The sequence below is a fragment of the Colius striatus genome, chromosome 19 (genome assembly GCF_028858725.1).
Source record: "Colius striatus isolate bColStr4 chromosome 19, bColStr4.1.hap1, whole genome shotgun sequence".
In the NCBI taxonomy this organism is placed as follows: Eukaryota; Metazoa; Chordata; class Aves; order Coliiformes; family Coliidae; genus Colius; species Colius striatus.
This window is the reverse complement of record NC_084777.1, coordinates 5,993,888-6,020,228: the sequence shown is the minus strand read 5'-3', so window position 1 is coordinate 6,020,228 and position 26,341 is coordinate 5,993,888. Positions and strand designations below refer to the sequence as shown.

General features: G+C 54.4%; 1 protein-coding gene across 2 annotated transcripts; it reads right to left on the bottom strand.

Moving 5' to 3' along the window:
- Positions 1-660: 660 nt before the first annotated feature.
- On the bottom strand, positions 661-26,176 carry SH3GLB2 (SH3 domain containing GRB2 like, endophilin B2). 2 transcript variants are annotated; one of them, XM_062011227.1, is made up of 11 exons: positions 25,984-26,176; positions 17,471-17,612; positions 17,049-17,177; positions 15,803-15,936; positions 14,895-14,987; positions 11,922-11,984; positions 7,748-7,771; positions 4,642-4,731; positions 4,074-4,174; positions 2,794-3,058; positions 661-2,076 (listed from the first exon to the last, which is right to left on the bottom strand). In XM_062011227.1, the coding sequence occupies exons 1-11, from the start codon at positions 26,044-26,046 to the stop codon at positions 1,969-1,971; spliced, it is 1,212 nt and encodes a 403-aa protein (XP_061867211.1). In that variant the 5' UTR covers positions 26,047-26,176; the 3' UTR covers positions 661-1,968. The 2 variants fall into 2 exon arrangements, with proteins under 2 accessions (XP_061867211.1, XP_061867212.1); XM_062011228.1 differs by lacking the exons at positions 7,748-7,771; positions 11,922-11,984.
- Positions 26,177-26,341: the final 165 nt, after the last annotated feature.

Genomic DNA, 26,341 nt, shown 5'->3' with positions numbered 1-26,341 from the left:
ATGTTTTCTGCATCCTCAAGCTGCTGCTTTTGCTGAAGCTGTTCTTCCTTTAATGCACCAGGGAGAGCACTGGCCTGAGGTATTGCACAGTGCAAGCTGGAAGGGACAGAGGCTGGGGCAGATGTAGCAAGGGTAGAACTGTGGCTGTGGTCATCAGGGCAAGGGTAAAATCAGCTAAACCAGACTGATTTGGTTTCCCCATTCCCTTTAGTTAGAATGTAACTGGGAAAACTGAGCACAGTTGCTACACCCCAGAGCATTTCAGCAGCTGCTCTCCCAGGAGCTCTTTCCAAGCCTGGGTGCTGGGAACAAGGCTTTGGGGTTTTACATGAGCAGCAGATCTGGTTTCCATAACAACAAAGGAGTCTGTTAGATCTAGAATGGCATTTCCAGCCCCTCAGCAGCTGAAGGGCTGCTGCTGCTCTGGCTGTGCCTCAGGTTAAGGAGGAGCTGTTGTTCTTTGGAGTTCCTGACGCCAGTACAACTGATGTGCCATCTGGGAAACGAGCTGCAAGACACCAACAGCCTCCAGAGTTCAGGCTGGGCCAGGTGGGATGAGCAGCTTTGTGTTGATTTTTACCCCCAGGACTGGGGCCAGATGTTCTCCAGGCCAGAGCTTCCCACCTGACCTCCCTCCCACACAAGACACTGAGGCAGGAGCTCAGGCAGTTTGTTTATTGGCAAATAAGTGCTGAAAACCACGAGCCCTACAGAGACAGGGGCTCAGTGCCCTGTTACATTAGAGTGGTCACAATACTGGTGGGGAAAGTGCAAAAAGATCAAGAAACAAGCCAAGGTGGTTGTGACATACCAAGGGGAAGGGTGTGAACACAGAGCTTGGTGCAGGTGACTTTCTCTTCCGTCCAGTTTCAGTGGGAAACTCATTCCACAGCAGTGGAAGTTGTGTAGATGAGCTCTAAAGAGCTTGTTACAGGATTAAAAGCACTTAGAGCTAAACCACCACCCACCTGGAGGGCAGTGGGGATCCCTCAGTGTGTGCAGGGCCAAGAAGAGCTCCGAGGAGGAGGTGACAGGAACAGGACTGGCCCTGAATGCACTGGGAGGCACCAACTCTGTTCCCTGCTGAGGTGGGAGGGGAGAGTTGGTTAAATGGCTGAAAAGAAAGTCAGGCTGAAACATGCCTGGAACAGTCCTGCTGAAAGAAAAGCCTGGACAGGAAACACAGGGAGCAAAGCTTGTAAAAAGGCTTTTGTAAACTCTTTGCAGTCCAAGAGCAGTTTCTCAGAGGAAAGGCAAGCAAGATGCATGGTCCCTTGCACTGAGGTTTGGTTTCTGACAGACAGGCCCTGTGATTAGGTTGGTCTTCACAAAGAAGCTTCCTTCCAGCTTCAAAGGACAAGATGGAAGCCACCAAGCACCCTGACAGCAAGCAGGGCTCCTGGAGAGCCTCCCATTGCTGTTCTCCCCTGGGGGAGTGAGGTGGATGGGCTTAACAGGCTCAGAGTGCCCACATTCAGCTTCCTTAAGAGCTGGGACGGGTCAGAGGGTTTGTGGGCCACTTCCCACTGGAATGCTGGAGGGTTTGACCTGGGCAATGCTCCTGCTGAAGGAGAGAGGAAGGGAGGGGCAGAGAGGAACCAACCCACACCAGACACAAGGGAAGTGAAACCCAAACCCTGTGAGCAGCAGCTGAGGGAGGGGGGTGCTGGCCCTGGGAGAGCCACAGCGAGGAGCGGGACAGGGCAGGGGGGAAAGTCAGCCAGGGATCTCGTGCCATCAGGACAAACCTCAAAGCAGGCTGCAGGGGACAAACCCAGTCCTGGGTGCCATCAGCCCTTTCCCAAAACCTTCCTGTAACAGTTTTGTCACTTCTTTCCCACAATTGCCATCGGAGCAATGGAGTGTCAGCCCTGGAGAGAGCAGTGGGCTCGGATGGAGGAACCCGCGTTGGAAGTGCCAGGGGAGGAGGGGTGCATTCTGCTTGTACATTCTTCTTCCTGCAGACATTTAGCTCAACAGTTCCAAGTAAGTGACAGGAACTTTCCCTTTCTGGTTGCCCCGTTCCCCTATGAGCCAGTCTGGGTCCATGCCTGGCAGGCTGTACACAGTGATCATCTGGGGAGAGAACAGGCTGTTAGTGGGACCTTCCTCTGCAGTCACGTGGGAGCTGCAAGAACAGGACCTGGGAAGCTCCTGCAGCAGCAGCTTTGCCTCCTCCCTGAGCTGGCTGCAGCACTAAGAGAAGAGCTACAGCCATCTGCCCAGTGATGTCCCTGTTGCCTTTTCATTCCCTAAATTGACTCGAGGTCATTCTGTGCACAGGGCACCCTGCTAGTGCTGTGTCACCCCTCTGGGACACAAAAGCTCAGTTTAGGGAACAAAAGAGTTTGCAACTTGCTGCATTTCCCCTTTTTCTGCCTCAGCATGACTAGAGCAGGTCTCCAGGCAGCTGCTTAGCCCACTGCTCCCAGCTAAGAGCTGCACTGGGGGGCTGCAGCGAGTATTGAGGCACTTTGGTTGCTGGGTGAGTTCATTAGGAACAGAAGAGCCACAGAATCGTGGTGGGGGTTGGAAGGAACCTTTAGAGATCATCCAGCCCAACCCCCTGCCAAAGCAGCTCCACCTAGATCAGCTCACACAGGAGCAGTGGGGGATGTTGTCAGCAAATGCCCACGAGCCCCTGCTCGCTGCAAAGCAGAGGCAAGGCAGAGTCTGAGCAGTTGCACAGACACAGGCTGCAGGGGCAGGAAAAAGCAACCCCAGGCCTTGCTGAGCACACCAGTGGCTGCCAGGTACTTCCAGCAGCACCCACCAGGAGGGAAAGCCACCAACCTCATCTGCCAGGAGCGCCAGCTCCGTGCTGTCAGCTGCTTCGTAATCGTAGAGCACTCGGGCCTTGCGTGTGCCGCTGGCCGGGGGCTTCACTTCACTGGGGTTCAGGACAGCCTCAGCCACGGTGCTGGGCACCCCAACAACGGTGGGCACCACGGGGATGGTGGGCACAGCAGGGAGCGAGGCGGCAGCCAGGGCTGGAGGCGAGGCAGCAGCTGGGGGAGGAGATGTGGATTCTGCGTTGCCCACGAACGTGCCTGAAAATCTGACACAGGAGACAAGAGAAACCACCCCCAGAGATCAGCACTGCTGCAGCGTGAGGAACCAAGAGCTCTGCTGCAGAGCTGCTGCCAACAGCTGTAACGTATCTGCTCTGCCCTTCCAGAGGGGAAATGCACCCAGTTCCCAGTTCCTCACACTGTGACAGGCCATTACCTGCCTGCTTTGATTCCAGTGTCCTGTTACAGGCCTGGCACAGCACCTGGTGGGTACAGGCCTGAGCTGTGTCTGTCCTTGGCCCTGAGCTGTGCTACTGGGTCATGCTGGGTCCTTGCCTTGCTCTCATTATCTGTGCTACCTGTTCAGTCTGCTGGTCCTTCAGGAAATGGCCAGTCAGTGTCCCAGCTGCAGGCTCCAGGGCTTTCTGGGCTCCCTGGAGCCAGGAGGAAAGCTCAGTCCCATTTATCTGCACTGACAGAGAGCAGCCCTGGCCCTCACTGGCCTTTGTAGTGAGTCTGAACAGACTCCAGAGTGTGGCTGAGGTAGAGAGCAATTAGAGCCCAGTCCTGTGCAACATCTTACTTACATTTCTCCTTTGGAGCTGCAAGCATGGAAAAGAACAGAACAGGAATAGTGAGTGATCACAGACAGGCAACAGCCCCTCCTAGGTCAGGGCCCCACACACTGGTGTGCCAGGGGGCAGCCAGGACAGCCCTGCTGTGCCCAGGGGCTGTGCAGGCAGCAGCAGGATGAGCTCCTGCAGCTGAGCACGCTCAGGCTCGCTGCTTGGCAACAGCAGCTGGTCTCCCATGGCCCTTAACTAATGTAGGGGAAGGATGTTTGAACTCATGGCCATCATGCTTGGAAGTGAATGTATAAACCCCAGCTGAATCCACTGCTGAAGGCTGCTCTGAATGCACCACCACCATTCTGGAAGCTCAGAAGCTGTGTCAGAGCACGGAAAGAGCTTTAGCTGATGCTGTGTGCTGGGGAAGGAGGCCTGAGCCAGGGATAACGAGGTGAGCAAACCTCAGAGGATTAGAAGCAGATCCCTGTCTCACCTGCCCAGCTGCTTCTGCAGGTCCAGCATGTATTGGTAACACTGAGCATAGTAGTTGGTCTGAGACTCCACAAACTCATGGAGACAGCGAAGATGATTCACCTGCAGGGACAAGGACCATAAGAGCTGGTGTGGGAGTTTGGCTGCCAGGCAGAGGAACCCTCTTCCTGCCCCCAAGGGAAGCAGACCTGGGCAGCTCAGCACTGAACAGAGCTGCTTTGTTTGGATGCACTGACTAGTGAAGTTGGGGAGTGTTGCTCAGGCCCAAGGGTGATCTGGGAGAGGAGGCTGCTCCTGGCACTCCAGCCCTGCCCATGTGGGCAGCCCACAGCTCCAGGGGAACACCAGCAAGGCTTTTCTGCCTCACAAAGAGCATTTGGAGGCCTGCAGAAGCCCCAGGGGCACTGCCTGTGCCTGCCCTGCTACGGTTTCAGTTGGAGGAGGTTGCTGTAGCATCCAAATTTACAGCCTTTCTGCCTCTCCTCCCAGTGCAGGGCTCCATCAGCCTCTTGGCATTCCTCTAGAAAGGAGCCCAGAGCCTCTGCAGCCCCTGTGCCCCTGTTACTCACGTGGGTGCTGCTGATGCCCTCCAGCAGGAGCCGGGTCACCTCTGCCTGGCGATCAAACTCGGTCTGTGTGAGCCGCAGCTCGTGCTCCGCCTGCGGGACGGGACAGGACGGGCTGAGGGCAGCACCAGGCAAGGACCCTGTTCTGCCTCTTCCAGGGAGAGGCAGCACCCTCCTCCTCCACCACCCCCACCTTTGGAGCTGAGACAAGGGTGCTGCTGGCTCAGGAGGACCCACATGGCAGCAAACATCTGCCATGGGACGCCCTGGGTGAGGAGCCCAGAGGCTCTGGCCGTGTTTCAGCTTGACTCCTGCCTGAGCCTTCACTGGATCATCACAGGTCAAGAGTGATGCACCAGGCATGGCAGCTGCTACACCCCCAAGGCTGGAACGTGAAGATGGCTTTGTTAATCCTGAGGTGAGTAAAAAGCCAGTCCCATGCCAGCACCTACCCTTTAACCCTCTTCCTAAACCCACAGGCACGGGAATGACACAACCTCTCACAGCATCTCTCCAGAGCTGCCACTCCTGCTGGCAGCCTTTCATCAGCACAGAACCAGGCAGCATTCCCCAAACTGCAACTAGTAACCAAACCTCCCTGCAGTGGAGGGAGAGCCATCCTTCCACACAAGGCTCTCCTTTGAAGCCAGCTGCTTGCTTTTGAGTCAGGAGGAATTACACAACAGACAGCAGAAGGCAGTTAAGCAGCAGTCACTGGGAATTCAAAGACAGGCTGATACTGGAGACCCTCTCCATTAAACACAGAATCAGAATTGGTTTGGTTGTTAAAGCCCCTGAAGCTGCTGCAGTCCCAGCCCTCCCCTCACCCTGCCCAGCCCAGCACTGACCCCTGGCCCTCAGCACCTCAGCTCCAGGGCTTTGGGATCCCTCCAGGGCTGGGCACTGCCCCAGCTCCCTGGGCAGCCTGGCACAGGGGCTGACACCCCTCTCAGGGAAACAGTTCTGCCTCAGCTCCAATCTCAACCTCCCCTGGGGCAACTGGAGCCCATTTCCTCTTGTCCTGCCATTACTGGGGAGAAGAGACCAAGCCCCAGCTCCCTGCAACCTCCTGTCAGGGAGCGTCAGAGAGGGCTCCTGTCTCCTTTCAGCCTCTTCTCCAGGCTCAACACCCCCATTCCCTCAGCCCCTGCCCAGCCCCTTGTGCTCCAGCCCCTTCCCCAGCTCAGTGCCCGGCTCTGGCCACGCTGCAGCCCCTCAGTGTCCCTGTGGCAGTGAGTGAGGGACCCAGCACTGAGCACTGGGGTGGTTTTGCAGTGCCAGGGTACCCAGGTGGAGCCCTGCAAGAAGAGCTGCAGCAGTGCTGGAGCAGTTGCTGCCCTGATGCCTGTTCTCCCCTCCCACTGCCAGAGGGAAGGGGCTCACCCAGACACACATGTTCTCTCTGGCACAAATCACTCCCTTAGCACCGAGCACAAGGTGCCAGTTGCCTCAGGATGTGCTGTGAGCAGCAGCAAGGCAGAGTGAGGGCCCCTCAGCCACAGCTGACTGGCAGGAGAGCAGAAGGGCTCTGTGTTCCCTGAGGGTGCAGCCGTGGGAGAGCTGCCTGGCCCTGTGCCTCCTGCACGGCCCCAGCTCCGGGAGGCAGCTTTGGAAACGCCCTGATCCTTCTGCCACTGGAGTGACTTGTCTGGAATTGAGCCCAGGGCTAATGCAGAGAGGCTGATGGCCTCAGAGCAGAGGCCCCATTGCTGGTGTCACTGTGACCCCAGAGGGGCCCCAACCTTCTGGCAGCAGGAGGAGCTGCTTTGGGCCGACACATCTCTGGTCCCAGCCTTCCCAGGGCTCTGGGGCCAGGCTGCAACAAAGAAGTGCTCTGTCTTTTAATCAGATTTGTCTATTTTAAGCTACAACTGATCTATTTCCTTGCATCCTCAGTATGGAAGGGATTATTTACAGAAGGGGCAATGCAGAAGGAAACAGCAGGGCAATGCCTCAGTAAGCACCAAGAGATTCTTGCTCCAGCGAGCTGAGCAGAGCCTTCAGCAGCAGCAGAGCCACTGGCAGCTGGTGCCACACAGACCCTGCTGCGTGTGGCTCTGCCTGGGACCTGCCCCAATGAGCAGGATGGGATTTCCCATGCAGCCAGCACTGGGCTGTGACCCGGCAGCTCCCTCTGCTCTGTGCTGCTTCTCCAACACGTGGAGAACTCTGAAGCTTATTGTCCCACTAAAGGAGGAGGAACAGGGCCTTGGAGGCTTCCACCTGACTACAGTCAGCTTATTGGTGGGAGGGACTGAAGGATTTCAAGTGCAAGATGAGCTGGTTCAGAACCAGGCAGTCTGCTGCAATGATGCATTCAGAGCATGGCAGTAGGAGGCTGCTCTCATGCACAGCATGCAGGAACATGCCCTCTGCCACCCTGCAGCTCAGGCTCCAGCCTAACAGCTGCTGGGGGTGTCTGGGGGATGAAAGGCAATAGGAGCCCAGAAGGTGCCTCTGTTAGCTCCATTCCATGCTGGAGCTCACCCTGGTCTCTTGCCCATGAGCAGCCCTTTATCCATCCTCGTGGACAAGTCCCACTCCCCTCACAGAGCCCAGACAAGAAACAAGATCTGGGCCTTTGCCTCCATGGATCCACTCCAGAGGGTAAGTGCAGCTCACCCAGACACCATCAGCTCCAGGAGAGGCCCCAAACCTCCCCCCTACCCTCCTGACAGAGCTGTTCCCTCCAGCAGCTGGGGCTGGCCACGGGGAAACCCTCTGTCCTTGCCTCAGCTCTGCTCAGAGCTTCTCCTTGCACCCCAGAACAAGCAGACAAGTGGCTTGTACAGGCACATGCAAAACTGGAGCAGGCAGGGCCTTTGCCACAGGAGCAGAGCTGAATCCCACCAGTGCTGCTGAGGGGTTCTCAGAGCTGCCTTCTGGCACACAAAGGCCCTCCTGGGCTGCCCAAGCCTCTCCCACCAGCTCCAGCCAACAGGCCCCAGGGCCAGCCCTGCCCAAAGCCCTGGCAGGCTCAGGACTGGGGCCAGCAGCACCATCCCCCAGCTCCTGCCCTGCCTGAGTGCAGGCACATGTGTGAGCAGGAGCCCCCCTCTCCCTCCCAACCCCCCAGAAGGTTTGAGCACCATTGCAGCTGGGTACTTACTTTTTCCACCTCGTCGCTCCAAAGCTGCAGAGGCCACAGAGCAGCAGGAGAGGAGATCAGTGTTGGGAGATGTCAACAAGCATTAACACCATGTGGCAAGGATGCTCTGGGGACAAGCCCACTGCAGGGACAAGCTTGCCCTTCCCCCAGCAGCAGCTGCCAGCTCACAGCCCCTTCCCCTCATTCCTGCACCCAGTCTCCCAGGAGAGCAGGTCCATCAGCAGCACTGCAGCTCTGCTCCCTGCCAGGGCTGTCACAGCAGCTGCATTCAGGGGCTCCAGGAGGAGAAGGATTGAGCAGCAGAGCTCTCTGATTAGCAAGGGTTACTTTGCTGAAGGACAGCCCTTATTTTAGGACTGTGGAGAGGCAGGTGAGCTGCCTGAGAACCTGAGAGCTGCCACGAGCACAAACCAGAGGCTCCTCACACCCTGGGCCAGAGAGCTCAGGTTAAGGAGGTCCCAGTGCAGGCAGCCTGTGCTACCAAGGGGCCTGTGCAGCTGCAGCCAGGACAAAGCAGGAGCTGGATGCTGCCTATGAGCCTGGTCCTTCTGCTCCCCTCACCCCCAGGGGCAGGTTCAGGGCAGCACCACACTGTCAGCTGCTTGCTGGGATCTGGCTCCAGGACATAAAACAATTGACAACAACAAAGAAATCGTGCACAGCAATGGGAAAGGGAGAGGAGAGGAAGAAAAACACATTGATCCTTCCCAGAGTCCTTGGCTTGGCCTTTCCTCAGCAGCCATCTGCACCCAGCAGCACCCCAGAGCAGTGGGGCCAGGGGAGATGGCTCCTGGGCACCTCAGCTTCACTCTCTGCTCTCAGCTGTGCAGACCAGGGGAGCTGCCCAGAGCACTGCTGGACCTGTGCTGCAGACACCCCAGAGCCCCACAGCACACACTGCACTGTCAGAGGCAAGACACACTCTGCTTAGGCCTGAGGGCTCCCCCCTGAACCTCCCTGAGCTTTGCTCATCAGCACCCGTGTGCAGGTGGGCTGTGTTAGCCCCAGGTGGGCTGTGTTAGCCCCAGTGCAGGGACAACTTCACCAGCCCAGGCCAAGGAGCACGTGCAAGAGCTGCCTGGAGTGGTGAAGGGCTGAGGCAGGAGGGTGTTTTGGTTCCTTGGTTATCTCCCTGCTCCTCTTCCATGGTCTGGAGCCTGGCTGGCATCTCTTCTTACTTGAGTGGAGTTACTGCAGCTGGTCCTCTTCTGATCACAGGCTGCCCTGGGCAGCATCAGTGCACTGAGGCTGGTGGTTCCTCTGATCTTTAGGTAAGTGTTTAGTTACTGTAAGTCAGAAACTGGTTTAAATAAGGCTTGGGCAGGTCCAGCCACGTGTGGGGACACAAAGCCTCTTCCCCTTCTCGGTCTAAGAGCTCCCACTATGGAAGGCAGGAGGTGGGGAGATGCTCACAGGCAGCTGAGAGCAGCCCCCAGCCTGAACTGCTGCTCTGACATGAGAGCTCTCAGCACACCCTCAGGTTTTTGGAGCCAGGTTTACTAAAGGGGCAGTAGGAAGCTTTGACACTGGCCACAGGTCTTCCTACTTTTGCTGTAGACAGCACTTAAGCCCTTTCAGGCCCATTGACCACTGCAGAGGCCACTGCATTGGTAGCCAGGTTAGTTTCTCCTCTGTTGGCTTTGCTCTGAGCCTGTGGTGCCCTGGGGCAGTCCTGCTCTGCCCAGGATCTGTCCCTGGGCTAATAAGGTACTCTGGGGCTCAAGTCAGAAGCACTTCAGCCAGCTGAGGGAGCAGAAAAAGCCAGGATCTGTGTGTGGCTTCCTCCCCCCTCAGCTCAAGCCAGAGGAACCCTCCTTCAGGTACTCAATGTGTTTTTCTTGGGCTCATTCCAGGGAGAGCAGCACATGGCAAGTGGCAGGCTCTGAGAGAAAGGGATATTTAGGCTCACAGGGCCCACAAACACCTTCATACACAAAAACAAAAGGTCAGTGTGGGAGAGAGGAGAAATGGCTCCTCAGCCTCCTCTTGTAAAGAACAAGGGAGGTGATGGTCTCCAGGTGGATCTAATTCCAACCAAGCCCTCCTGTTATGGAAGGGGAAACAAAGTACCATGTTATCCACCTCTCCAAAAGCCAGCAACATTCAGAGGCCAAATGGGAGAGCTGCTGAGGGCAGGTGGCTCAGGAGAGAGCTGACCTGTTTGTTCACCTGTCACAGTTGTTACCTGGGCATGAGCAATCCTTCACTCCAGAAAGGAGCAGAGCTGAAGAGCAAGGTAAGCAGCACCCACTGCTCTGTGCACACTAAACAGCACAAGGACTCTGGCCTGGAGGAAAAGCAGAGTGACAGCACAAAGAGCTCTTGGCCTGCTGAGTGCCTGACCTCTGGGGATGAATGCTGGGATGAGAGAGCTCGTGGCAAAGCAGCCCTGCTTGCACAGAGCCAGGGAGCAGGCTGGGCTCAGCACAGGGTTTGTTGCTCCAGGATGCCACTTGGTACTCAGATCACTCCTGCCAGTGCAGCTGGACTGCAGCAGGCACTTCAACCACCACCTGCAACCTCTGAAGTAGTTTTAGAAGCCAGGAGGACCACTGCTGGTTAGGCAGCAGGTTTCCTTCAGGGACTCCTGGTGGAGGCCCTGCTGTGTGGCCATCAAATGTGATTAAGGGATCAAGGTCAGTGCTGGCTGCTTGTCCACAGCAAGGCTGTTGCCAGAGCCCTGCCCTGTCTGCTCTCACCAGTGCTGCTGGCAGAGCTTCTCCAGCAGAGCTCCAAAGAGAGACCACTCAACCAGGCAGAGATGTGCTGGGGTAGACACCTGAGAGGGAAAAGCCCCTCAAATCTATTTCTCCTGTCACACCATCAGCTCAGCTCTGCAGCTCAGCCAAGGCAGAGCAGCTTGCACTTGGGGATGACCAGATGTGTTCAGCTGAGCATCTGGGCACTCTGCAAGATGCTGATGTGTATCACAAAGGCTTGTCCTTCGAGTCTGCTTTGGAAAGCCTGAGGGAACCATCAGAGCAGTTCAGAGGTGGGGGGGGAAGCCCAGCTTCTCTTCTCTGATTCTCCTAGAGCTCAGTTTTAGTCCATTATTGTGCTGTTCTTGGAACAGGCCTTTCCAAGGGAGAAGCCAGAGCCACAGGCTTCATGTTAGTTGCTGGACTAGGTGAGATGGAAACTGGGCAGCTGCTGCAGCACCAGCTTCTTCCCAAGGAGTCTCATTGCCTGTTACCTATGGAAACAGTTCTCTAGTTGTGGAAAGCTATTTCTGATCCCAGCATCACTCTCCAAGAAGGTCAGGACAGATCCCCCTGGGAACTAACACTGATGCTATCAGCTCAGACATGCCTCTTTCTCCAAACAGCATGGGTTGCCCAAGAACCAAAGCCAACTTGTTTCCATAATGGTTTTAGTTTGCTGGAAGGCTGGAGTGTCCTTGTCCATACCTACAGATCCCACTCCCCAGCCCTTCCACTCCCAGCTTATTCTATTAACAGGCATCAGTGTTGTTCTGAAGGCTGTTGAGGAAGCAAGATGATCAGTTTTCAACATTTTAAGGAGAAATGTGACATTGTGCAATGGGGAGCCATGAGCACAGCACAGAAACTCAACTGCTTGGCCACAACCACTCAGTGCAACGCAGTCAAGATGCAACAGGCTGCTCACCCACCCCCAGAGCATCTGACTGCCTGATGGCCTCAAGACAAGAGGGGAAAAAATTGACCTCTATAAACCAGCCTGCACTGTCAGCCTGCTGGCTTACTGATATGCAGTGTGGCACAGAGATTCCTCCACCTTTGCTTGTCTCAAGCAGCTACAAGGCCTCTGAGCACTGACACCACAGCAGTGATCTGGCAGCCACGTGTGTGACACTGCCAGTGTGCAGCTGGAACCACCCACAAAGCCTCACTTTTGAGGATGTTTGTTTTTCTTTTTCCTTTCAATTCCTCTGCTAGCAATAAAACCCCTCAGAAGATTCCCACTGGAAATGTGGCAAAGGATTGGCAGAGAAACTGGAAAACAAACCGAGCAGCAGAAGTGCCAGATCCTGCCTGTGCCAGCCCAGGGGTGATCTGCACCCTTCAGGTTGAGTCAGAGGGACCCTTGGGCAGCCCATGTCACATTAAAATGTTGAAAACAGCAGAGCACTGGATCTGAGTTGAAGTCAGGTGGAGAGAAGGGCAGGGAGAGGTGTGAGGGGAGGCGATCTTACCGCTGAGGCGCTGGCGGAGAGCACGTAATTACGAGGTCTAGTCTCCTGAAAGTCAGGCACAGCCTAATGGGGGAACAGAGCTTCAGGTACAGCTTGGGTGGGCAGGGGATGGAAGAAAGGACTCCTGGGGTTTTTTTCCTCCCTGTCTGTGCTGGGAGCTTTGTTCAGGCTCTAATGGGGTGGCAGGAGGGAGGTTTCCCAAGAGGCTGGGCTGGAGACGGGACACCAGGCGAGTGGCTTGTGCAGTCACACCCTGTGTGTGAGCTGCAGCTGTTCTGCAGAAACTCTGCCTGCACTTGCAGTCACCTGCTCAAGTTGGAGTGGAGATGAGACAGGACAATCTCAGATGCATTTCCCATTCCCCTGCAGCCAGCAGGCTGCTCATGTTGCCTGGTTCAGTGGGCAGAGCCTTCCTTCCCCTCGCTCCCTGCCTGTGCTCCTGCAAGTGTCCCTCTGCAGGGCCTGGTGCTTAAAGTGGGCACAGCTACAAGCACCACAGCATCCTTTCCACAGTGCCTTTTAAAGAAACACCTACTTGTTCTTACTCTCAGCAAGCCTCTGGTTATGTTTCCTCCTGGCAGATGTAGATTTGCTGTTTTCAGGAAGGGCCATGGCTTAGCCAAAGCAAGTCTAGTCCAAAGCCTTGCCCAAGGTAGGAGTTTTCATCCCAGACACCAGAAAACCTCCAAGCCACCTTCTCCAAAGCTAAACCTCTGCCCTGGGGCAGGAAGACTTAAGTACTTTGGAGGTTTTCCCCCTAGGCCTCCTCCCAGGATGGCCTTTGGTTGTAGCATCACCCGAAGAGACCCAAAGCCCCTGAGTTATACCAGGACCATCACACTGATGTGATGGAGCAGGGCCTCTTCCTGGCCAGCCTTTACTGCACAGTAGGTTGATCTCCAAGGCTGGCAACCCAATCCAGATGACACTGTTAATCCTCTCAGGCCCCACACTTCCAGGTTAATCCCTTTGCATCTCACCCAGATTTACTTACACATGCTGACCCAGCTTGCTGGGTTGTGAGCAGCCTGCTGGGATGAGTGGCCAGTGTGTGGAAGAGCACAGGCAGGCAGCTCCAACAAAAACAGAGGCTTTTTTGTAACACCACCTGGGAGTTTTGGGGATGGCTGGAGGAAGGAATAAGGAGGAGTGGTTCCTATGGTAAGTTAAACCTGAATATAGGGAGAAAAGTGCCCCAGTGAGATTTGAGGCCAGCACACCAACTAGGCTTGACTCTGCCCTGTGGAGGGAAGAGATGGCTCAGAAATGGCTCCTTCTGCTTTTATTGGAAGGAAGAAGCCCCAAGAGCAACTGAAGAAACCTCTCCTCCTATTCCCCATCTCCAGGGAGTCCCAAAACTACTCAGAGCACATGGGATGAAGGAGGTAAGCTGCTCTTGCCCTCCTGTGCATGGTGAAGTTGTATTTGCAAGCAGTGGTCAAAAGGGACCCCCTTCCCTCCCAGAGCCCTGGAGCTTGAAGGACAGAACAGCACCACAACCAGCTCAATCTGCCTGTCATTGTCTCTGGGCTGCTGCCTCCCTTCCAGGAGAGAGATGTGCTCCCCAGCCCAAACTCCTCCTGCCTGCAGCCTGAGTGGCTCTTTAGGGGAGCCCCTGCCTCTCTTGAGCACTGCTTGCAGGCAGCATTGATGGAACTGAGGGCATGCTCCAGAGGGGCTGCAGGCAGCTCACTGATGCTCCCATCTTCCTGGAGCACCTTCCCCAGGCAGCCCCAGCCCTGCCCACACTCAGTACATGCTCCAGGGTCAGTCCCAATGGGACAAGGGAGATAGGAGTTTTCACTTCAAATGGGAAAGAGACAATGAGAGGTGTTTAAAGGGGAAAATAACCACAGCACTGTTAGCACAGTCAATACTCACATCTCCCTCACACTGAGCAAATTACAAAGAAACAAAACAAAAAGGTTAGTAAACAAAACAGCATCAACAGGAAGGACAAAGCACAAAGTCCAAGGGGAATGCACAAGCCCAGACACTTGAACAGCAGCTCACAGGTCTGGGCAGCAACACACTCAGAGGGTCGGTCACGAGACAGAAGCTGTGGGAACACAAGTTTGCACTCCAGAGGGGAAGAGCAGCAAGAGAGTGGTGAGCTGGGAGAGGTGTGATACTTCAGGCCAGCTTGGATGCAGAGGTGTGACACGGGACCAGGCATGTTCCAGGTGGTCTAATTGAGGGGCTTAACACACCTAGAGCAGAGGCAGCAGTTCTCTCCCTCTCCTGGGAGCTTCCAGCTGTGCCTTGTCTTGTAGCAATCAGTGAGGCTTACAAAGCCCTAAGGCCAGGGACCCCACCTTTAGGCTAAGCTGGGTAAGAGTTGGTTGCTCACAACAGCAGCTGAGGTTGCTCTTCTGTTGTGTCATCTCTGTTTCACAGAAGCAGAGTGACTGAACCATCATGGCTTGGGGTGAACACTCTGGAAAGCTTGGACTGGCTCTGCAACCTGCCTGGGGCACCCCAGCCCTCCAGTTCCAGGGAGAAACCAAGGGGTTTTTTTTCCCAGCTCCAAGGAATTCTCTCACCCAAGGGTTTGTGTGCAGCTGAGAGGCCTTGGGATCACTTCATGTAGGAAGCAAGGTAAGGAGGGTGGAAGTGGGGAAGCACAGGAGGTATCTGAATTCCAGCTCTGATTTAAGCTTAAGAGAAAGCACTGACCACCACTTCCCCCTGAGACTGAGGGCACTGTTCCCTTCAGAAGGGAAACTGGGGGTCCCTGAAGTTCCCTTCAGTGGATGTGGGTGACCTGACTGAGAGGAGGCTTTTTAAAAAGGCACAGCTGTCCCTTGTTCACACAAAGCTTTGCTCGGGGCTTTCCCACATAGGCCTGAGTACTCTTAGACTTGCTGATGGAGGCTTCTGAGCTTAGCCCAGCTCCCCATATGGCATGTGGGAGAAGGGAGGACACTTGGGAACTGGCCACCAAGGGAGAAGGGGATGAAGGGGGACAGTTACCGCTGCTTTGGCTTCGGCAGCTTTGGCTTTCTTCAGCCGGGCTTTGCAGGCGTCCAGGTCCAGGCGGCGGTTCTGCAGGATCCTCCTCTCCTTCTGCAAAGGACAGGCACTGGGTAAGAGCAACTGCTGAGGAGCATTGGGGAGGGAAAGGGCCAAGATACAATCTAGGAATCAAAGCTAGCTCCTTATTATAAAAAATGGTAGGGAGAAAGAAGCAGTTGTTCTGTTCATCTTGTTAGCAAGAGTTTAGGGCCTGGCTGGCAGGGAAGCAGGGCAGCCCATGGGGGCGTGCTGCCCACTGAGCTGCAGGAGGCAGGAAAGGAGTTACCTTGCTCATGCAGATCAGTTGGCCATCCTTCCCTGCCCCACAGGGAACTCTGAGCAGATCTAGTATCTTTTGCACTAAGGAGAGAGGTATCAGAATGGAGGGGGCTGGAAGGGCCCTGCAGAGCTCATCCAGCTGAACCTCCTGCTAGAGCAGGTTCCCCTCGCTCAGGGGGCACAGGAACGTGTCCAGGTGGGGTTGGAAACCTCCTGAGAAGGAGCCTCCACACCCTCCCTGGGCCAGGGCTCCCTCACCTCAGCACCAAAGGACTTTCTCCTTGTGTTCCAGTGGAACTGTTTGTGTTCCAGCTTCTGTCTATTACCCCTTGTCCTGTCACTGAAAAACGTGTCATCCCATCCCTCTGACACCCACCCTTCAGGTACTGACAAGTGTTGCTGAGGTCCCCTCTCAGCCTTCTCTCCTCCAGGCTGAACAGCCCCAGCTCCCACAGCCTTTCCTCATCAGAAATACATTATGGAGCCCTCCCTTCTCATGGGGAAGGAAAACGAGTTCTTCCAGCACTGTTTCCCTCTCCTCTTGCCCTCAGGGACAGGAGCTTCCCCTTCCCTGCTGCCACACTCACAGCTATGGTTTTCCAGTCCCCTTCCAGGAAGTTGCGCAGGGGGGTGAGGAAGTTGATGGAGGCACAGTGGATGAAGTCCCGCTCCGCTGCGCCCAGGCGCCGCTCCGTCTCTCCCACTTTTATCAAGGTCTTCCCTGCAAAAACAAGAACCTTCAGCTCCAGGGGAAACCCATTAACATCGTGTTGGCTTCAGCCAACTCACCCAGAGCTACCAGGCTGCAGTGTTGGGGGACAAAGGCGCAGTGGCAGGGTGACCGTGCCTGGAGCGTGGCAGCTTCAGCCCTAGCTGCGCTCTGCTTTTAGCTCCAGGCCTCTCCTCAGCTGCTCTCCCTGCAGCTTTGATCTTATCTATCTGCTGAGGCACTTAATGCCACTGATGTCCTTCTACTGCTACACTTGCTTGCCCAGAAGGATCTTTTGTTTGTCTCATAAAACATGAGGCACAGGAGCAGAGCAGCAAATTAAAAAGCATCAGAGCAGAAAAAGCCCCTGAGCTGATTAGGCAACAGTGGCTATAGATGCAGTTGGAGCTGTTCTGCCTGTAACAGGACTCACTATTGAACAACTATTGATTTGAAGAGCAGTGGCAAAGCTCATGGCAGAGGCAAGGGCAGCAGGAAGTTAAGGCTGTGCTTCTGTGCAGCTCTGCTGCCCAAGGAAGCCCCAAATTCCCCTCAGGGAGGGGGGCAGCTGTTAGGATTTAAGAGCAGAAAGATGCACTCTGTGGTCAGGAAGGGACACAGTGAGGTTTGTAGCCAAGCACCAAGCTTCAAGTCTGTTTTGCTTTTTGCTGGAGAGAGATTTCCACCCTCTACTTGCAGAACACAGTTAAAGGATGGTTCTGCTGCTCAGACTCTAGAGAAACTCTGCAACTAGATACCACCTTCAACTGAAAACACGCACAAACTGGCCAAAGCTCTTCACTGCAACTCCCTGTTCAGGGTAGTTTAGAAGGACAGAAATAGCAGAGAGTAGTTTCTGCTTCCTGTAAGCAGTTCCCCTAGCCAGCCCTGGATCTGCAGGTCTTTGTTTCTTCTCCAGCTCTGTCAGGCCTGAGGACTATCCTGGGAATGGGGAGACTCTTGCCCCTTTCCCCCCTCACTTTGCTGTGGGGTGAGACTGCACTTCCTGCTCCAGATGGGCTGTTTGCTCCTGTGCAGGTGAAAACCCAAACCAGTAATAGTTATACTGGCTTGGGGATTAGAGATGGATTCCCAGAGCTCTTTAATTAGCCAGGCTGACTTACCATAAGGTGTCCCTGGCCCAAAGTCATTAGCTGCTTCTGTCATGTACTGTGCCAGCAGCTCGCCGTTGGTGACCCGGGAAGGCACCTTCCGGTCAAGCTTCTCATAGAGGAATTCTTCTACTCTGGCACCTGGAATGAGGATGCCACAGGTGGTTACAGGCTGGGGGAGGAAGGAGAGGGCCCTGGAATTGGTAGCCCACCCCATGCAGTCCTCAGTCATGCCTTGGCTCTCAAGCACCAGCATGGGGAGAAGGTGGCCCCCACTGCCAGGCCGTGTAGGGAAGGAAGGAAGGACAGGCCCTGCAAAGACACATTTCTTCCAGCCCTCACAAACTCAATGCAACAGGGCTCTCTGCCAGAGGGCATGTCTTTTAACACTGAGCTGCAAGTGAGATTTGTCCTTCAAGCATTAGGATACTTACTAGGGTTTGGCTGTAGCAGAACCTCTGTCTGGCGCAAGATCTTCTCTGTCCAGTTCTTGGTGCAGTCTGCCCTGGCCAGAAGGTTCTCAAAATGAGCATCCAGTTCAGTCTTCTCAGCCTGGCCCAACTTTTCTTCAGTGAACTGCAGGAAAGAGGTAATCATGAGGAGGTCAGTGCCACTAAAGCAAATTCAGTGTGCTACAGAGCTATAAAGAGACACTGAGGCTCCTTCCACCTCGTGCATTTGCCTTGTGGGAGAGCTAAAAAGCCTCCCAGGTGTCATTCCTTGTCCCCAGGCATCTTACAGGGGAAGAGGGCAATTTTTGCCAGAGTGGAACCAGAATTGAGCTAGAAATAGAGCCCAGGTTTGAGAGGTAGCTTTGAGTAAGGTTTGGTACCAAAACACTCTAGTTGTGAGGAGCCTCTTTAAATGTGCATGTGGCTTCCAGAACGTCCCACAGGACGGTGACAGACGTCCCTCACTTGAGGGAAGGGGCATCTCCCTTCACCTCCTCCCAACCAACTCTATGTCCTGCAAACCCAATGGGACCAGGAGTGTCTCTAGTACTTTACAAGTCAGGCTCTCTTCTCACCCTGTTAGAGAAGTGTGGACACAACAGGGTTTGCTACAGGGCCTGTGAGTGCCCTCCAAGAGCTGTCAGACGGAGCTGCCTCCCAGCTCTGGCAGGGAGCTGCCAACTGAGCATCTGAGTTTTAAGGAGGCTCAAACTCAGGATTTTGATAAAAAACCCACTTCAGCAAGTGACTCTTCCTCTGGGACACACTCTGAAGAAGGGTATTGAGAGAAATATAACGGTGTCTGACTTCTCTCAGCACTCAGACTCATGCTGGCAAGAGAATCTCCCTCCTGCTGTGATTCCTTTTAAGTTTCCCAGCAGCAGAAGCAGGTAAAAGCAGGCTGTGCAAGTCTCCAGTGCTCCCATACTGGGCAGCACCAGCTTTGGCAGTTGGGAGGTACAGTGTCAGCCAGCTTGACACCCCTTCCTGCTTCCTTGGGGGATTCCTGAGAGATGAGCCCATTCCCTCTCATCTCATCCCCACTTTCCATTTGCTCCTCTCAGGGAAGCTGGCCAACTTCAGTGTATTTTTAAGCACAATTTCCTGCTCCTGACAGAACCAGCATCTTGTTGGGTCACACTCAAAGGCCTCTTTAGGCAGCTGTGCCACTTGGGATCCTGCAGAGGTTGCAGTTGTCCTTTCAGTCCTTGTTGCTGGCCTCTGGTGCCACTGTTGAGTTATCAGGAGGTGGTACTGTACAGTACCTGGTACAGTCAGGTGCCAACAGATTAAAGTCTGGCTAAAACTCTTACATGAAATACGACTCCTGTTTGATCTGTCACTCGTACCTTCTCCTCTGTCCTCCCCTGTCCCACAGCTCAGCTCTAGATGGGCCAAGCTGCCTCTTCATGGGGTCTTGGCCTGGTGTCTGCTGCCCCTCCTGACAGGCTTTCTGGCAAGCTCTGTCCCTGGGACTGCCCAACAGCCCCAGCTGAGTTCACATCCAGTACAACGCTGGGAACAGTGTGAGATAAGCGAGATAAGGAGCAAACCCAGAACTAGCACATGAGGCAGGCAAACAGCCTTTAGGAGTCCTGTTACCAGCTCTGCACAAATGTCACTAGATATAGTCCCAGATATACAAGCCCTGCAGGTATGTTTACAGAGTGACCTGTTTGGGCAGGATTCGAGCTCAAGCCAGTAAACTTCTTTGCCAGACAAAGGCAGTGACAGACACTCAACTGCAAGGACAGGCACACTCCCTCCTGCAGCTCTGTGGGGACAGAGGAGTCACAGCCATGCAGAAGGAGGGATTGCTTCACTACTCTCTTCCTGGGCACCAGTAGCTCCTGGTTACTGGCAGTTATTTTCAGCTCAGGCTCGCCACGGCCCAGTGGCTGTTGCTGGATGTGGCCAGAAGCAGATTCAAGGTGAGAGGGTGTTTGTACCCCTTTGTACTGAGCCTCTGGGACTGTCTGTGGGGACACACAGGACTATAAGCCACGTGTGAGTGGCTGAGCATCTCTTTCTCTGTCACTGTTGGATGCCCAGGGCTGTTTTCAGACTCTGCCAGGCTGGGGCTGAGTCACTGCCATGCAGCAAACTGGGACTTCCCAGGTATTTGGCACCAATTCTTGAGTCATCTGTTTAAGAGTATTCTTAAACAAGCCAAGTCTCTTTGATGCAGGCATAACACTCCCTCCCACCCCCTTTCCCAGACAGCTTTTTGAGATCTCATCTCCCTTTCAAGTCCAGCTCTTCTTCCTGCAGTTTATACTCATCCTGCACCAACATCTGCCCTGGAGCTGTCAAGCCTGAACCCAGTTTCTTATTAGCTGAACTCAGATTCTTACAGCATTGCTGCAGAGTCAGATCACTGCTGAAGCCCTCCTGCATCTTCACAGTGCTGCTGCCACTCTCTTGAATCACTCCAGCTCTGGGGTCCTTTGCCATCTTCACAAGTGGCAGCTCTAAGCACCACTGTCCTTTGTGGCTGTTTTCTGTAACCCAGCCCTTGCCCCCTGCAGTGGGTCATTTGCATGGCACTTGGCCAGGGAGCAGCCAGGAGGCAGAAACTTCTTATCTGGAGTCAGGCATTAAAGCTGTTTGTCTTGCAGGAGGACTAAGGACTTGCATTGTGATCACTGCAAGCCTGGGGGCTATGCCAGAAGGGGAGGATGGGCAAGTCACAGCCTGTGGTTCCCACAGCCTGTGGTTCCAAAGGGAAAACAATCTCTTATAGAGGCTTTCCATTAGGGGTGGAGAGCAGGCCATGAATCCCATGAAGTGGGTGCAAGGGCAGGAGAGGCTCTTGCTCCATTTACACTGAATTCCCTTAGTGTCTCCCCTCACCCCTGTCCAGAAGTCAGAGATGCTGCCCAGTGCACACCCAGGCACAGCCTCAGGGGAGTGGGTAACACTTCACTGAGGGTTGCTGCAGAGTGAGCTCTCTTCCTCCCCTGCAGCACACTCCTACCTCCTCATCTGGGAGTCACCAATCCAGCTCAATTTGACCTCTAATGTGGCTTTGGAGAGAGGTCAGAGAACTCAGCCAACTTGCCAGCACTACTGGGCACGTGCCATGAGGTGCAGGGGAGTGCAGGCACACCTCTGGCAGGAGCAGCTTGCAGTGAGATCAGCTGCAAACTCTCATGGAAGCACAGCCAGAAGGAGATTAGAGGTAAGTTACACTGCCTTATCCTATCAGCTGGTTATTACATCTGCTGCAAGAGCTGAGCTTTCAGGTGGCAACAGGTCTCAGCTGCTGAACCCCTTTTCAGTGGCTGCTCAAGTCAGAGTTGCCAGTGAAGAGCAGGGTTGAACAACAGCAGTTTATCAAGTCTGGCTCCTCAAGCATTTAAAGCAGAACTCCCCATAAGGGATTTCTGTGCCTAGGAATTTGTTTTCATAACAGAAACTGCATTGTTTTTCCTTCCCACTGTTCACTGTGAGGCCAAGAGATGCAGACAAGCATCCACCTATTGCTCCTGACTGTACAAAGAGAGATTAAAACCAGTTTGTGTCTTGTTGCTCCTGGCCTGGAGGCACTGCTGTCTTTTGCAGCACCAGATACTCCAGCCTGCCACAAATGGGAGTGTTACTTGGTTTTATTAATTGTCCTCTAGGCTTGGTGCATATCCACCTGGGAGAGAGTCAGGCTGGGCAGAGCAGATCCAATTGCAATGGTTGGGGAGAACCTTCAGCTCCTCCATCCTGCTGTGGCACAACCATTAGTTTTCTAGAACCTAAAGGTTGGGTCAACAGTTCCACCCTGAACCAGTTCCAGGATCTGCATCTGAGCAGCTCCACAGATCCTGCCCCACAGGAAGCTCCCTGCAGCTGACCCAGCTGAGCACCAGTCCAGTGGTTGTGCAGGGAAGCTGATGAGGTGATGAATAATGCAGGGCAGCCTTTTGTCCAGTGCCACTCTGCTCTCCAGGAAGAGGAGAGCTGTGCTGCATTCCAGAGCATCAATAATTCAGCCAAAGGTTGGGTTTCCTCTGGGAGGCTTGGCTGGCTAGCAGGAATGCTAGATGCATTATCAGGGCTCCTGTGGGCAAACAGGCTGAGAGATCAGGAGAGCAGCACTTGGGCAACAGGCCCAAAAGAAGCAAGACTCTGCTGGGCTGCAGTTAGGGCAGCTGCCTGCTTTCCAAGTTTGAGGGAAAACCTCCTTTTCCCAAAAGAGTTGGTAGAGACATTACTGGGATGTCAAGAGGGTGAGTAAGAAGGGCTGAGCTGGTTGAGTCCCTTTGCACTACAGCTACAATATCAAAAATGCTGTGCTGCAGCCCTAGAGACTGAAGGCCATCAAGGTCAGGCTGTTTTCTTTGCTGAAAGCATTAGCACCTTTCTCCTCTTAAAAGTGAAGGGGCTAAACCCCCAGTGCTCCCTGCCAACACCACAGCTGTTTTGCACAATGCAGTACAAGTTGATTTGTGTCTTTTCCAGGCTTATGTGATTTTTTTCCATCCCACTTCCTTCCAGCTGCCCTAGGCCTGTATGTTGTGAGCTCAGACAGGGTAGCTGCAGCCCCCTGGCAGAGGATTTCGTGGCAGAGTTCAAGCCCTTTTGTCACCTGCAGGGGCCCCAGTTTTTCCAGTTGGACATTACTTATGACTTTCCACCTTAAATCACAAAGATCAAACCAGAGCCAGGAGTCTTTAACCAGGAATGGTCTCCTGCACCTGACAGTAGATTAAAAAAGATGTATTTTCTGAAGCCTCCAAACATTTCAAAATGCCCAGCCTATGGTAACTTTTACTCTTTCAGTGATCAGATGCCTGACAGATGGATTTGAGGTAAATCTACCTCCTGCCTTGGACAGGGTTGCATTAGAAGAGCCCTAGCCAGCCTGCATCTAAAAACTACCTGAATTTCACCAGCTCTGGACTGGATACAGACTATGCTTCAAGTATTTGGTCACCAGGAGTCAGGAAAGCTAGGCTGTGAGCCAAGCGAAACTGTGCTAGAGGACAGAAGGAAGCCATTAACGGGACAGCTTGGTTGACTCATAAGCAAGGCATTGAGGAAAATACTGCCCTCATGGCTTCATAGGCATCTTTCAAATGGAAACCTGCTCTGGCCCATACTTCATGCCTTCAAAACCCTTCTCTTAAGTCACCTCCTGTTCCCCTGAGTCCAGCAACCAAGGTACCACCCTCAGTAAGGTCAGCAAGCACAGAGTCTATTTTCTCTGTTAAAGATAAAAGCCTGTTTTATCACCAGAGTTCAAGGAGATGGAGGAGTCAGGCTTTCTTCAGGAGCTTCAAGAGAGATTAAGTCAAAGTCTAGCTGCTAGTAGTGATTACATTAGCAGTGGGATAAGCACCCATAAGCTGTACTCACACTTGGCCAATTTCACCCAGAGACAGTTTACATCAGAAGGGATAAAAGACAGATACCTAGAATCATTTGCAGACATCCCTGACAGAGCCTGGCTTGCCACCTGTCTAGAACAAGGGACATCCAATGTGTTACCTTTGGAAGGAGAGATGCCAGTTCTGTAGGGAAGCTGGAGCTGTTGGCACAGCTTCTTCCTCTGCAGAGGTTTGGCATCAAACAAGCTCACACATAACTAGAAGGGGTTAAAGATAAAGGCCTTCATCTTCAGTGAAGATGAAGAGAATGACTTGTTTGAAGCCTGTGTGCAAGTGCCACAGCTCTCAGGGGCCACGTGCTGCATCCCCTCTGAGGATACCAACTTGAGGGCTGTGACTGGTGGTGCAAGTGTCAATACAGTACATCCTCCAATGAGATGCTGAATCCTACAAGAGCTCCATCCTTGCCACTGCCCAAGCCTAGAAGCTGTTCTCCACTCCCAGGGGAGCAGGGCTGACCAGCACCTTTCTACCCCAACTTCTACTGTCTGCTTTGCTCCTCTGAAGGAGATCAGAGATGCCATGAAGCCCACGAGAAACTGCCTGGTCAGGGAGCCACGTACACAAGCCTGGAGTGAGCTTATACAGCTTTGGGGAGATACTACACAGCATCTTTGTCAAAACCGCCTCTGTCCCACTCCTGCTGCAGATGGCTACAGGATTGCCCACCCAGGAGCATACAAAACCTTCAAGCTGCCTAGCTTCTCCTCAAGGTAGGAATCCTGCTAACTGGTGCCTGAAATAGTAAGAGCCATGTGAAGACAGCAGGGGGGGTCTGAGTTGGGTTTTTTGGTTGTGAGAGTGGTCAAGCCTCATCCAAAATCCTTCATCTTGCACCTACATTAGATTGTATCTGACAAGTTTCAAACAAAGACTGCCTCTGCCCAGGGAAGCCACCCCAGAGCTGGTGTGCTGACCATTCTCTGCCTCTTAGCCCTCCTGAGGGAGCTACAGCTCTTTGTCCAGCTCAAGTTAAGCTCTTCTGTTCTGGCCAGACATCTCAGTCAGACAGCAATAGCTAATGCTGTCTGAGTGGCACAGCACATAATGGCCAGTCCATTTATCTCACAGTCACTGCAGTTCCAGTAAAACATCACTTTGTTAAATGCCTGGAGCCGAAAAAAGCATCTCCAGTGCTACAGAAAACTGAGCTTAATCTGGGCAGGTCTTATTCCCCTCCTGGAAGATCTGCTGTGCTGAAGAGCGCTACAAACCTAGTGCTCATTGCCAAGAGCAGGCTGTCATTTGACTCTTGGTGGAGCTATGGCAGTGCTCATGCACACTAGCAACAGGATTCTCTGGGGACAGCCCAAACAGACCCAATTCTCCCAACAACTGCACTCAGAAAGCGGTTTTCAGCCCGAGAGATCCATTTTCTCCCAGTCTCCCCTCCTTACACAAGCACCTGGATGAATACCAGTGCCCATTTTGTTTCATGAAATTACTACTGTCATTAGGCCTATGAATACTCATCTACGAGATGCTGGGGAGTAGGTGTAGCAGGCAGAAGCCACTATTTATAAATGCCTCCTTGCTCCAGAACCACTGTGTGCAGACACTGTTCTCATGCCTGTCTCCTTCCTACGCCTGCAGGCTAAAAATCACTTATCAGAGACTTACAAGAAGGCTTCTAAACATAAGATTTCTTTACAGCATTTCTTCCCTTCTCTTGCTACCAAGGTCATTTGCATGAGACTGGCATCTTTAAGCTTTCCATCTGCTCCTTGTGTTGCACCTGTAGTTAATATCTCTGTTTTTCATAACATATGACTCATTGGCACAGTTTCAGGAGGTGATATTTGTTTACAGGAGACCAGTTCCTAAAAGAGCCAGAATTACTCCACTGCACAGAAGGTCTGGAATGAGACAGCGCTGCTCTGTTTGTTTATCAGCCCACACACAATAGGTAAAACAAGAACCCCAGCCCCAGTGCCACCAGATGGACTTCACTTCTCAGGCAGGATCCCAATCAGCTCTGACTTTCCCACCCAACCCAGAGCAGTTTTCCAGCTAAGAAGTGGACAGACTCAGAACCACATCTCACATGTTGCTCCTCACAGGGAGACCATTTTTTTCACAGCTCCAGGGGGACCCCACATCCCCAAGCAGCTTCTGGTATTGTTTCCTCAGGGCCTGGAGCTACTGCTACCTGACCTCCTGAGGCACAGGTCATCTAAAAGGACACCTCTTCCTAGCAAAAGGAGACAGTTCCCTGAGGGGTCTGGGAAAACTAACTAAAGAGTTGCTTGCAATATGAGCTTTTCTTTAAGAGTAACAATCATTAGGCAAGCGCATGTCATCTCCACACTCTTTTCCCCTCTGCCCCAATCAATATGTCGGGTAGAAGCATCTCTGGGGGCTGTTTCATAGATACATGAATCATTTTGGTTGGAAAAGCCCTTGAAGCTGCTGCAGTCCCAGCCCTGCCCTCACCCTGCCCAGCCCAGCACTAACCCCTGGCCCTCGGCACCTCAGCTCCAGGGCTTTGGGATCCCTCCAGGGCTGGGCACTCCCCCAGCTCCCTGGGCAGCCTGGCACAGGGGCTGACACCCCTCTCAGGGAAACAGTTCGGCCCCAGCTCCAATCTCAACCTCCCCTGGGACAACTTGAGGCCATTTCCTCGTGTCCTATCATTCATTACTGGGGAGAAGTGATTGACTCCCGCCTTGCTCCCGTCAGGGAGTATCAGAGAGTGCTCCTGTCTCCCCTCAGGCTCTTCTCCAGGCTGAACACCTCCAGCTCCCTCAGCCCCTCCCCATCAGACCTGTGCTCCAGCCCCTTCCCCAGCTTCATTTGCTTTATTAACCTTCACACACCGGAGCCCCCGGTGCCCGCAGCCGGCTGCTCCCGGTGCCGTGTCTCACCCACACCCAGCGCCAAACTCAGTCCGCGGCCTCGCTCGGGCTGGCAAACGCTGCCCGGCTCCGCTGTGGCCTGGAGCGGCGGGTCCCGGGTGCGGGGCTGGCCCCTCCGAGCCCGTGCGACGGGCGGGCGGCAGCGGGCAGGCGCCGGCGGGGGAAGGCCCGGCAGCCGCAGCGGAGGCCTGAGGGAGGTCCCGCGGCTCCGGCGGGAGCCGTTGCCATGGCGACGCGCCCAGGCCCGGCCCGGCCTCACCTGCATGGCGCGGGAGAAGAAAACCCCGGCGTCCGACGCCAACTTCTTCACGTTGAAATCCATGGCGGCACCGGGAGCCGCCTCCGCCGTCCCCGCGGCCCCGCTGTCCCCGCTGCCGCCGCGCCACCGCCCTTTATAGCGCCGATGCGGCCCTCCTCCAGCCGCGCGCGGCCTCTTAAACGGGCCGGGACGCAGCGGCGGGGCCTTGGCGCGGCGGAGCCGGGCGGGCGGGCGGCACGGCGGCGGGAAGGGAGCGCCAGGCGCGGCGGCAGCTCGCGGAGCCCCGGGCTCGCCGGGGGGCGGCGGGGCGCGGGCGGCGGGCGCGGGCGGCGGGCGCGGCCGCTTTAAGCAGGGCCGG

Excerpts from the sequence above, each read along its gene's own strand:
- SH3GLB2 (XM_062011227.1), bottom strand. The coding sequence starts at position 26,046 with ATGGATTTCAACGTGAAGAAGTTGGCGTCGGACGCCGGGGTTTTCTTC. Across the intron at positions 14,988-15,802 it reads GGGACTGGAAAACCATAGCT|AAGGAGAGGAGGATCCTGCA; the intron begins GTGAGTGTGGCA and ends TGTCCTTTGCAG. Across the intron at positions 11,985-14,894 it reads CTGCCGAAGCCAAAGCAGCG|GCTGTGCCTGACTTTCAGGA; the intron begins GTAACTGTCCCC and ends TTCCCCCATTAG.